The sequence below is a fragment of the Atractosteus spatula genome, chromosome 1 (genome assembly GCF_055471065.1).
Source record: "Atractosteus spatula isolate fAtrSpa1 chromosome 1, fAtrSpa1.hap1, whole genome shotgun sequence".
Classification (NCBI taxonomy): domain Eukaryota; kingdom Metazoa; phylum Chordata; class Actinopteri; order Semionotiformes; family Lepisosteidae; genus Atractosteus; species Atractosteus spatula.
In genome coordinates, this window is record NC_142706.1 from 39758208 (window position 1) to 39770185 (window position 11978).

Genomic DNA, 11978 nt, shown 5'->3' on the forward strand with positions numbered 1-11978 from the left:
CTCTAGGTACAAGTACAGGATATGCTTGTCTGTGGATACACTTTATGTCTGCATCTGTCTGCCCTGCAGTGGACCTGCTTCTGTCCAGGTTGTATCCTGGCTTGCGTCCATTGCTTGTCGAAACAGGCTTCGGGTCCTCTGAAAACACCTGAATTGGATGGATGGATTTCTAGTTTACCATGATTAGAACTCTGTCCTTCATGTCATATTCACAATGCATAACTATAGCAATACAATAGCAATTGTTTATAGGAAGTGTAAAAAAAAGGTTCTCTAAATCTGTTTTTTAGTTCTGCAGGACATTCTGGGTGTTACACCACCATTGTTCTGTGTTCCTTCACAGAACTAATGATTTGTTTTAATGGAACAAAATGCTATAAAATTATCGGTTCTTATTAAAATGTGTGCTTTGTCACTGCTCTAATAATTGTATTAAAAACAAAGGTTACTACAGCAGCTTACTCCAGAACTGGGGTTTCCTGCATGAAACTTTTATTTTTTTTGTTCGATTCTTCGGTGTTTGCACATATCCCAAAGTGAACAATTTCAAAATTGTAAGATTGGTTAAAATTTTAGAACAAATCAATGTACAGCCTGCATGAATAAAAGTTACGTTTGGATAGTCTCTTTAATATTATGTTGTCACCATGAGAGTAGCTTCACTACCCTTTGAAGTATCTTATTTTCAGCTCTTGGAGACCTTGCTAGTTTTATTGTCATTGCAGTTCATGTTTTCAATTTTTCCTGTGTCTTCAAAAACTATAGGATAAGGATTTTGGAAAGCATACCTTGTTCATTGGACACCCCAACCCACCAGCAAACATTAACACCAGTTTGTCAGCCTATCAGAGCCACACTCTAGTCAGAGCGTACCAAGGAGTGGACTTCTTCTGGGGTCTGACGCCTGTTTCCGGTGACTACATCAAAATCGAGTTCCATCAGCCTTTAACATTGAAGGGGTAAGACCAGCGGCTAAACTAATTTAGCAACAGCCTCTTACCAGTTACCTTTTAATTTTGCCGCTGTTTGAACCAGCAGTAAGTACCAAAACAGTTATTTTCTGGTATGAGAGGAATGGCTTGTTTGTCAGCTGAATGAGATTTTGAGATTGAACTAAGAGCAGTCAAATAAGCATGAGAGGCTGTTATTTAATCATTACATTACATTCATTGTTCTTATGTAAAGTAACTTCTTCCATAGCGTAAATAGCAGACACCCTATTTTTTAAAATAAATTTACACATTCTTGAGAACACCTATGAATAACTTGCAAATACATCTGTCACAACTACTGTCATATCTCTGATACATTAAAATAATAAAAAGCTTTATTTTATATAGCACTATTAAACATGGCTTCTGAAAGATACTTTTTTACAGTTAAAAAAGTCCAAAATGAGAGGAGACAGCAGAATTACACAATTACACAATAACAGTATGGATTTGGTATACAGTAGGAAAGCAAAGGGCAGGTACAGTATAGAACCAATTAGATAAAAAGCCCTTTAAAAAAAGGTTTTGAGTCTTGATTTGAAATTGCTCAGGGAAGGTGACTCACGTTTATGAGCTATTTAATAATGTCATGCTACATAACTTTCATTAAGCGGTAAAGTAGGGAACAGGAAAAGAAAGAAACATCTTGCAATGATGTTTTCGAGAAGACAAATTCATGCAGTTACGTTTGCAGTATTTTGTTCTTCTCATTGCCAGTGACTTTTTTTACAACAGGAATGTGAACCAGATATCACTGTCATCAATGACCCTTGCAGTGTCCATGGATGATTCCCTTTACTACTTTGTTTTTTTTAGTTGTATTATTTCAGTTTTAAAAGCTGTAATTATATTTACAAGCAATTGCTGGACGCTTTTGTGAAAAACTATGAAAATCTACCAGTACAGCAGAATTTGACACTGATTATTGCAGTCATTATGAATATAATTTATTCTGCAAACTTTATTGCAAGTACAATTTCCACATAATTTATAACTTCAACCTTTGGAGTGTTTTTTTTCTAAGAATCTGTTAGAGATATGAAGCTTTCATTATAAAACAAAGAGAAATGATAACCAATTGAAAACTACAGCTTTTGAAGTTTTAGAGTTTTACTGTAAGTAAGTGGACATGTATTATCTGTTATTACAAATTTAAATGTGCATACATCTGAGAACAGAGTTGTTCTGTTCTATCCTCAGAGGCTTCTTGGGCCTATTTAGAGAGTACAATATATTTTGTACAGTATATTTGATATGCAGTTATATACCCCTGTATAATCTTGGGTGGTTCACAACCTTGCTATTATTAAATATCAAATAGAAATATTTATTCTATGTCATGCTTTTACTTGACATTGTTGCTCAGTACAGACTAGACTTTGACAGTAGACTTTGGTCAGTTCTTACCTCACTCTGCTTCTGGTGTTTATATAGTACAAAGGACACGCATATGGAAGCTAATGTAAAATTAATTTGTAACACCCGAAGAAGGCTCCACAGCCGAAATGTTGTGTTTTCTTTCTTTGTTCTTTTTTCAGCATGGAATAAACCTATTACTTGTTCCTTAATTTGTAACTCTTAAACCATGACAGGTGAAGTTGAAATATTTAACTTCACAAGAATGTGGTTTGCCTTTTCTATGTACTGTATCTATCCTCCACAATGCTTTTCTGTCTTTAAGAAACAAGTGGTCCAGCACAAGTGTTTGAAGCCCCGAGTTCGACACATCATCTAGTGTTAAATCTGTTGTGTTGATATTTTAGCATTTAGGAGTTAAACTGTCTCATATTGCAAGTGTTCATGGAGCCTTTGTGTAAAACAGTGTCTTTTTTAAGGTAGCTTCCCTTTTTCCCCTTTGGTTCATATTTCACTGCTGGTACTGAAGATGTGTATTGGATTGACTTTTCAATGCCTTTTGAAAATTTTGAGTAGATGCATCAGGTCCCTTCATAGTCTTCTCTATTGAAGGCTTGAAAGGTACTCTTCTTTTATCCTGTCAGTGCAATATTCTTTTAAGCCTGGAAATGTATGTGGTCATTCTTCTCTTGACTGATTCCAGAGCAGCAATTTTTTGTGCAGACTAAATTGCATGGCAATCTGCAAATGAAGTCTTACTAGTACACATTTAACTTCAAGTTAATTGATTTAAATAATAATTTGATATACTCATTTTCTGTTAACATTTTGTTTGCTTCCACATTGTATGGAAATATGTAAGTGATGTGTCAACAAGAAGGCTTTTATCTTTTCAGAGACCCTGAAGCTCATTGTTTCATATTTCATATGTATAGTTTGTTTGTGCTGCTTTTGCAGATAACATTCTTCATATGTGTACATTAATCATCACCTGGGTTTGGCCAGTCTTTTCTTCTACAATGTTTGCGCTACAGATAATTTTGTTTCCTGCTAACTTACATTTTTCTCTGAGAATCAAGCTGCTTGATACGAATCAAGAAGAGCAGCTGTCCTACTGTAATTCAAATACTCAAGTTATTAAGTCACCCTAATTTGGGCATTCACACCTTATCTTATCTCCGAAGAGCTGTAAGAATTTTGTAGTCATTGGGTTTTACCCTTGTCCTGAGCAATGGCTAAGAGTTTTGTTAACAGCCTTTGCATAACGTATCTTGTTTCCTTAAGTACAGTTGTGTGCAAAAGTTTAGGCTCAATTCCAAGGTTGAATACTCTGACCCTTGTAATCTCTCAGATTGAGATTGTTGTTCTGCCTACTTTCAAGTACCCTGGGCTCCTCTAAGCAGCTGTCTGAGGACTTGAGATAAAGATAATTCACTCTTACAAAACAGGGGAAGGGTGAAAAGGTCTCTAAATGCTTCCAGCTTGTGATTTCCACAGTCAAAACCATTAAAATAGAAGCTAAGGGGAACTGTTAAAGTCAAGTCAAGATCTGGAAGACCCAGAAATATATCGGATAGAACTGCCCAAAAACTCATCAGATCTGTGAAGCAGAACCTGCAGGTCACTGCAAAAGATCTGTAGGAAAGTCTGTTTGACATTCGATTCATTTTCCAGAGATCCAAAGTACAGCACTGCTAACACAAAAATGATCTGCATGGGAGAGTTGTCAGAAGGAAATCTTCCTACTACTTCATCACAACAGTCAATGTCTAAAGTATGCAAAACAAAACCTTGATGAGCAAGAAACATTTTGGAACAATGTGCGGTGGACTGATGAAACAAAAATAGAATATTTTGGCTAGAACCACAGAAGATTCATTTGGAGAAAAGTGGGTGAAGCGTTTGAAGAAAAGAACACCTTGCTTACCTTTAAGCATGGGCGTGGGTCTGTTATGCTTTGGGGTTGTGTGGCAACCACTAGTGCTGGAAATAGTGGATTCAACTAAATATCAGCAAATTGTAGGACCTAATGTCCCAGAGTGAGAGGAGAAATTGAAGCTGAAAAGTGGTTGGATATTTCAGCAAGACAAAGATCCAAAAGATACCTCAAAATCAACCATGAAGACCATGAAGCACTTACAGGAATTAAAGGTTAAGGTTTTAGAATTTTCCTTCACACTCCCCAGACTTGAATATTATTGAAATTCTGTTATGAGATCTGAAACATGCAGTCCATGCAACCGTACAAATATTCCTGAGTTAGAAGAGTTCTGCAAGGAAGAAGAGAAAGCAAGACTAGAAAGACTCTTAGCTGGCTGCAGGAAACTTTTGCTGTGATACAGTATCGGCTGATGGAGTTATTACCAAGTACTGACTGACAGGATGCCCAGACTTTGTACAAGCCATATTCATGTTTTTATTATTTTAAATATATCTTCAAAACTTTAAATAAATACTAATTGTGTATTACAGTTTGCAGAAAGATGTCAGGTTTACGTGTATACCCCCACAGGCATTGTGTCAAGTTCTTTTCACTTAGAGATTCACTGAAACATATGATTTGATCAGGGGTGCCAAAACTTGTATAATACAACCAGGCCCTGGAAATTTGTTTATTTTTAGTATATCTAAACCAGCATTAATTATACCTCTTCCAGTGTTCACACATTGTTTTACCCATGTCTTTCTGCAGTATATAATGTTGATTCCTTACTTGGGTTAACACTTGAGTGAAGTATTCATTTAATACAGTAAATTAGCCATTTGCCTCACATCAGCTAAAGGTTTCCTGTTTTGATCACTGATAGACTTCTTCCTTCACTGTTCTATCAGTGTGGGAATATAGCAAAAAATAATAATTTTGTCATTTAACTGACATGACCATGTTTTTTTCTTTATTGCCCTTTTTAACATTTTTTTTTATTGTCCCACAATTTTACTCCAGTTCTTTAAGTGCATCTGTTCTTTATTAAATTATTAATCATTCTCATTCTAGCTTCCTTTCTCATTATATTTTTTCTAATTGATCTATTTAACTGTTTACTGCTTTTCAAGCCTTTAAATATTTAAGTTAGGATGCATCAAGTCTGTGGTTCAAGCGTAATATTTTTAACTGATATCATTATTGCATACTGATTGATAGCTACTCTATCCCATTTAGCTCTAATTTCCTAAAATTGTAAACTTTTGTTTTTGATTTTACCTATACTGTTTCAAAATACTTAAAAACAAACAATAATAAGATCAGAGATCTGTAATGTGTTCCTCCTCTCTTTTTTCCTTGCTGTATCTTGGTTGTTTGAATAAACTAAATATATACATATTGCTTCTAGTAGTTCTTTAGAAAAACTGACTTATTAGCCATATTTAGCATTTATATTTTCAGCTGCTGACATTACTGTTGGTTTTTCCCCAGTTTTTATGAGAATTATATTTCTCCCATGATAACCAGTCTCTTCCTTTACGCCTGTATCCCATAATAAAGCAGTCTATTTGAGCTTTATTATACCCTGGGGAAAATTGGTTTATTATTGTATAAATATTATATGAAAGCACATTATAATTGATATCTGTATTTGGAGGGCTGTAGCATACAGTAGCATACAGGCTGTAGCAGACAGTACATATACACCATGGAGATTCCAAGATTCCTAGATTATCTTCATGATCTGTGTACCAGTTTTTGACTTATGCTGGCACACCAACGCCTCTTCCTTTACTTCTTTCTCTTCAGAATGCTTTGGATCCATTATTGCTATAATCATCACCATTACTCCCAAAATACATCACACTTGTATGCTAATGCAATAGCTACTGTTTCCTTTGTTGTCCTACTGTTACTCCTGAGGTATTAGTGTTACCTTGCCCTTTAACATTCTATTTCCCTTGTGTTCTCTTTTTTTATTACCCTATTTTTTTTATTGTCCATTGAGGTTTTTCTTTGTATTTTATCCGCTAGCTGAGTGTGCTTTTTTTGTATATAACTAATTTCTGGGTTTATGCTATGTTTCTTTCATTCATTTTTCTGTAAGCATAAATGAACCAGTCAGCTTGAGTCTCCTGGAGCATCACTAGGGACAGTTCTGCCTCCTTAAACGTCTTCAACCACTTTTGTACACTACACCAGTGACTTCCCCATTGACATCCTTTTCGTTCTTGATGAACGTCATAACATGTTTGCGACCAAACACAATTTTCAATGCAAAACACTAACTGGAGCATCACTGTCCTCGACTGAGTATGAAGTCAGTTATACCTGCAATTCTTCTCTCACTATATGAATGTCAGCAAATCCGCCATGGATATTTCCCATTATACTGTATATTAAAAAGCTGTGTGTCTTCTGATAAACCATGTTTTATCGTAGGATTTGGATGCACCATTCCATCCACCTAATTCTTATCAAGTCATGTCAGCATAGATTTACAGTAATATGGAAGTGTATTATAACTTGTGTGTTTGCAGAGGATAGCTGTTTTTTTCTAAAAAGTAAGACAGCCTGCATTGATTTGAATCCAGTTTGGTCTGAGGTTTCAGTTTAATATTCTAAAATTTGTTAGTAACCTTTTTTTTAACAAGAAGAGACCAGTGCAAAGAATTCCTAACCAGTGTAGTTATTTATATTGATATTCACTGTACTGCAATATTCATAATACCCAATAACAATGAATTAAAGCATTTAAAGATATGCTATATTTCTTAATATCAGGGTTCTGCATTAGGCCTAAAGTGTTCACAAGGCAAACGATGGCCAATAATGTCTGTACTCTTGCATACAGTTCAAGTCCATACATTTTATCGCTGCAGGTACCGCTTTAAAAGTGGAAACATGGAGACCAACGGAGACAAGTTTTACAACACAACGGTGGAAGTGCTACCAGCTGATGTGAGTAAATTCCAGGTTATGAAACACTGGTATTATTTTCATCTGATCAGTGGTTTTTGCTGCCAGTATAAATGTTTTTCAAACAACTCCGTACATATTCTCTTGGTTAAATATTCTGCAGGTTAAACATAAAGTTGAATTTATAAATTAAAACTATTTAATAGGCGGTTTCATTTTAAGAAAGGGGATATTTCCCTAGAGCTGCCTGGTACTGAGGGAATTTATAGTACTGTATAGCTTAGGGTAACTGTAACCTTACAATTCCTTAAGAAATATTTGGGGGGCTGGAAAAAAAAATCCCCCAGTTAGTATTATTACAAATGGGGACTACGAAAATAGAGAATATCAGAAAATGACTGAGCAGGTTAATCAGTAATTAAAATAATCAAAACCTCCAAATTGTAAAGATACACCAAGAATATACAGTACCCTACATGTTGGTATAATTGGAGGCACCTGAGTTCTTTGTTCTCTGGCATGGCTTTGGAGAAAAATGTAGTAAGTCAGGCATGCTGGGTTAAACAAATTATTTATTAATAATGATAATACAAACTCTAAACACACAACAACAACAACATACAAGTTACCCTATTTACAAGCTTGCAAACCAGGTGTCTTGAGACGATCTATGTCCTGATCAACCTGAACAACCCCTGACTGCTACCAAGTTTTCAAACCCTGTATAACGCCCCTATATAAGGCCAACAGGTGAGATAAAGCTGCCTTCTAAACTAAACTGAATATGACTTATAGTTATATCTCTCTTTAAATCGGGATGCTACAAAATGAACAGGAACCCCCGTCTCCCTATTCTAAAAAATGCATCCACTTGACAGAGGATTCTGTTTCTAACCAAGGGATTCTCTATACAGGAGATCAGAGTTTCATAAAAACAACAGAATGGCAAGCTCTCCTAACAAGGTTCAAAAACTTAACTCGAGTCGCCTTCTGCCTTCCTGTCTTCTCTCTCTCTTGGCTCTCCCCTTCTGTCTCTCTCCCTCTCCCTGTGTGTTACTCTGTGCTATTTTATGCTGTGTTCCTGAGCTGTTGATGACACTTAATCATTTGCCCAGAACTTAATTAACCAAAGTAAACCAGGGGATTCCTTTGATCACTGTATCTTGGACCTAGTACAACTCCGTAAACACTCCGGTTTCTTTCTTGCTTTGAAGCTCCCAGAGAACTGTAAATGTTGATAATAGCCAAGTTTTATTGTCTCTAGATTTTTAAGATATTTCATTAGTCACTTCCTGTAGCATAATATGTAACAGTATCGCTAAATGTTTCACCTATGTTAGTAAATAAACAATGGATTTTCATTTGTTGTGTAATTAAAAATGAGGAACATTCATTCTTCTCAGCTACTAGTTCATTAGTTGCACAGTAAAATCAATAAAGTAAACCTTACGTTTCTTTGTTTTGTTGAGTCTGTGTATTTGGATGGCAAAATGTTTCTGAGACCTATGATGTCTATGAGACCCCATAGGAATAGGGCTTTTTATGGTTTTGTTTAACCATTGGTACTTTTATTACCTATGCATGAATTTGTTTAGAATTTGCCTGAGCAAACCAGAGAATCATGCACTTCTAAAAACTGCATATGACTTTTTTAAATTTGTCTCTCACTATTTGTATTTTACAAATTTCTTTAGTCGTGGATAATGTTTTCATGAGACATGAGAATGAGGGCCTCCTGTTGTCCTGACCTAAACAGTTAAGTTTGATTTGTCAGGTATGGACTAAACAGAGGACTCAATAGTCATTTCAAGTGTAATATAAAAGTAATTCCAATACATATCTCTGAAGATGTATTGGAATTAAACATGTAATGCTCCACTGAGAATGCGTACTGAGGATTATTTGAGGCACTGGAAATGGACAACAAATATTTAAAAATTCATCTAATGATTTTACTCATTGTTAAAGAATGTTGTATATGCTTATACTTTACATTTTGCAGTGGAGTTAAATTAGACCCTGTCATTTTAACAGTTAAGTTCATATTGTTTTTGTTTACAGGCTTCAGTTGGGTACAAAATGCAAAAAGGAGAGATGTCTAAATATGAACAAACCAAAGATGGCTTTTTAAGGATAGGTAATTCCTTTGTGTTTTACACATGACACCTGCATGGAAAATACTGTATGAGGCCATACATCAAAGTAGGTCAAAGGCATAATGCAATACATTGAAAAAGAAAAGCAGAAAGCAGAACACAGAACACATAACAACTGAATGAATTAGTTGCTTAATCAGTAATTTAATTACAGGTATTCATATATTTTGTACAAATTCAGATTTTGGGTGACCTGTAAGACTAATTGAATTGGCACTATGCAAGACCAGGTTTACAGATGCTATTTTAAAGAAGTAACGCTTTTAAGTGTCCTATAATTACTTATTGATTTTCACGATGAAGTTCTTCAGTAACTTTAATGAATACATTTTAAAATAATCAATGGCTTCAATTAATTTATTTTCTGAAAAGTTATCAGATTACAGCCTGCTCAAATTTATAGTTTTAGAATTGGCCATGTAAAGGCTTTATTCAGTAGGTGCTTCTATTCAATTCTGTACTTCAAACAGACAGTTAAAATGTAGCCTGTTATATAACGTGGCTTCCCAAATATAGAAACCTCTAGTTCACTTTACTTCCTTATTCATCTGTCTTCTTTCTCTTTGTTAACAGGTGCCTTTGTGAATGGAATAGCTGAAGGAGAGATTGACCCTGAATTTAACAAAATTTCTGCCATTCGGTTGTTCATCCATAGTGACTCAGATGTCTGGGTACTTCTCAGTGAGGTAAGGGTGTTTACTGTACAAGATGTAAAAAAAGTTCAAAACCCACGGTGGGTCTTCGAGCCAGAAGATGCAGGACAAAATATTCTGAGATAAGTTTTGACTACTAATTTAAACCGTTGCAATGTTCAGTGGATAAAGTACAGTATATCTTTTTTTAAAAATGTGAGGAGTAATTTTCTGTTATGTATTCTCCTGAGTGTAAAATCACATTCTGTGTTTGAGTTTAAACTATACCAAGATTAAGAATCCCAGATAAACGGGTAGAGACAAGATGTATGGTAATCAAGGGACATGTATTTGAATTTTCAAGAAAATAGCTGCAGGAATAATTAAAAGCCCAGAGGCTGTGATTACACTGGGCCTGCGCTGGGTGGTTATCTCTAGCAGTGCTTTTAATGTACTGTACCATCGTCGGTTTAGTACTGGAAGTATTGTATACAAATTCTTGTCAAGAAGGTAGGCAGGTTTTTACACATGGTTGTCCATGATTTAAGTGAAAAATGAATGCAAGAATTTCTCAATATCAGTTGCTCATACAACTTTAGCTGCAATATTGCAAGATGAGAAACATTTTCACATTTTTGCACTGGATAATTTTGCTCCCGCCAGTTATTACTGACAAATTCTGCCCAGTGTCATTTTCTTCTTAAAACCGGGAAGAGCTTGGAAAGCAGAAGGGAGGTCCATAAGATTTCCTTTTTTATAATAACGTGTTGACAAATGATATTTGCATATTCAGATATTTCTTTGCAATGATGGTAATTAGGTATCGCACTCTTAAAGAGTTCATTGGCATAGTTCTGGAAACTATTTGGTTGAGTGAATTAAGTGACTTGACCTGTGTTTATTTGACAGATATGCATTAAAATTTAACAATGAAAGGAGTGTGAACTGCTGGGGAACAAGCTAAGGATTCTTCAATGGTACCACAATTCTGGAGCACCAGCAGCTGGTTTAAGGGCAACACCTAGTGGACGAAACGGGCAAAAGAGACTTCCATCTGCAGCTACATCAGCAAGAGAAGCTTGGTGTCTAAATGGGGAACAGCCACTGTTTCAATTTCACAAAAGCAGTGTTTAAAGGAAATTAAAAGTAACTACCTAGATATGACACATTTTTAATTGTGTTGTGTCCATTTAATTCCCATTATTTCTAAAGTCTAGTATACCATTGTCATTCAATAGATCTCATGTTATGCCCATAAAAATAAATTGATTTAAAGGGCTGAATATTTTTTTCCTTAAGACCATTAGCACCAGGGAAAATGTGTTTTTTTTACAGTCAAAAATATTGTAGAGAGAGCTCTGATATTTGCTGTAGGTATTATTTATTCTTGATATTATTAATGCAAATATTTGCAAGTATAGTTTTATTTCTTTGTTCTGCAATCTTATTTTCAAGATAGTCGAACTGAAGATACAGGTGACTCATTCACCTTCAAGTTAGACGTGATTTGAATCAATTTTTCAATTTTGAATCAGATTTGAAGCAAATGATTTTGTAATTTTCTTTTCAAGCAAGGTGTGAGGTAGTGAGAGATGGCTTTGAGAGAACACCTGTTAATGGGGAAAAACCTATAGTAGAGGCACACCTGATCTGACTGAGTAGCTTGTATTCAAAGGAAGTATAACTCCATGTGAGGGAAAGAAATTCTAATTAATGCAATCGGATCAGGTGAACTTCACGGTACAGTTTTTTTAATTAACATGAGAGTTTAGTCTTAGGTCAATAAGAGGAATGGATACACATCCACATTTCCTAAAAAAAGCAACATACTGTACACACCACGGAAATAAAAACAGAAACATGTGAATGATGTGACATATACATTCTGGATAAAGATTTAGTTTACCAAACTTTAAAAGAAGAGCAAAAGGATGTGTTTTGTCTGACCTTCAGACTGATTCTTGTTACTTTTTACAATAAAGACAAAGTTTAAAAAGAA

General features: G+C 35.1%; 1 protein-coding gene across 1 annotated transcript in view; it reads left to right on the plus strand.

Moving 5' to 3' along the window:
* Window positions 1-11978, plus strand: part of LOC148840880 (alpha-1,3-mannosyl-glycoprotein 4-beta-N-acetylglucosaminyltransferase B) — a 38173-nt gene extending 26195 nt beyond the window's left edge. Inside the window, exons 12-16 of the mRNA XM_088923815.1 lie at window positions 766-959; window positions 7155-7233; window positions 9253-9328; window positions 9921-10033; window positions 10889-11978. Coding sequence (XP_088779941.1) covers window positions 766-959; window positions 7155-7233; window positions 9253-9328; window positions 9921-10033; window positions 10889-10906 — 480 coding nt within the window. The 3' untranslated portion in view covers window positions 10907-11978. The remainder of the gene's footprint in view (window positions 1-765; window positions 960-7154; window positions 7234-9252; window positions 9329-9920; window positions 10034-10888) is intronic.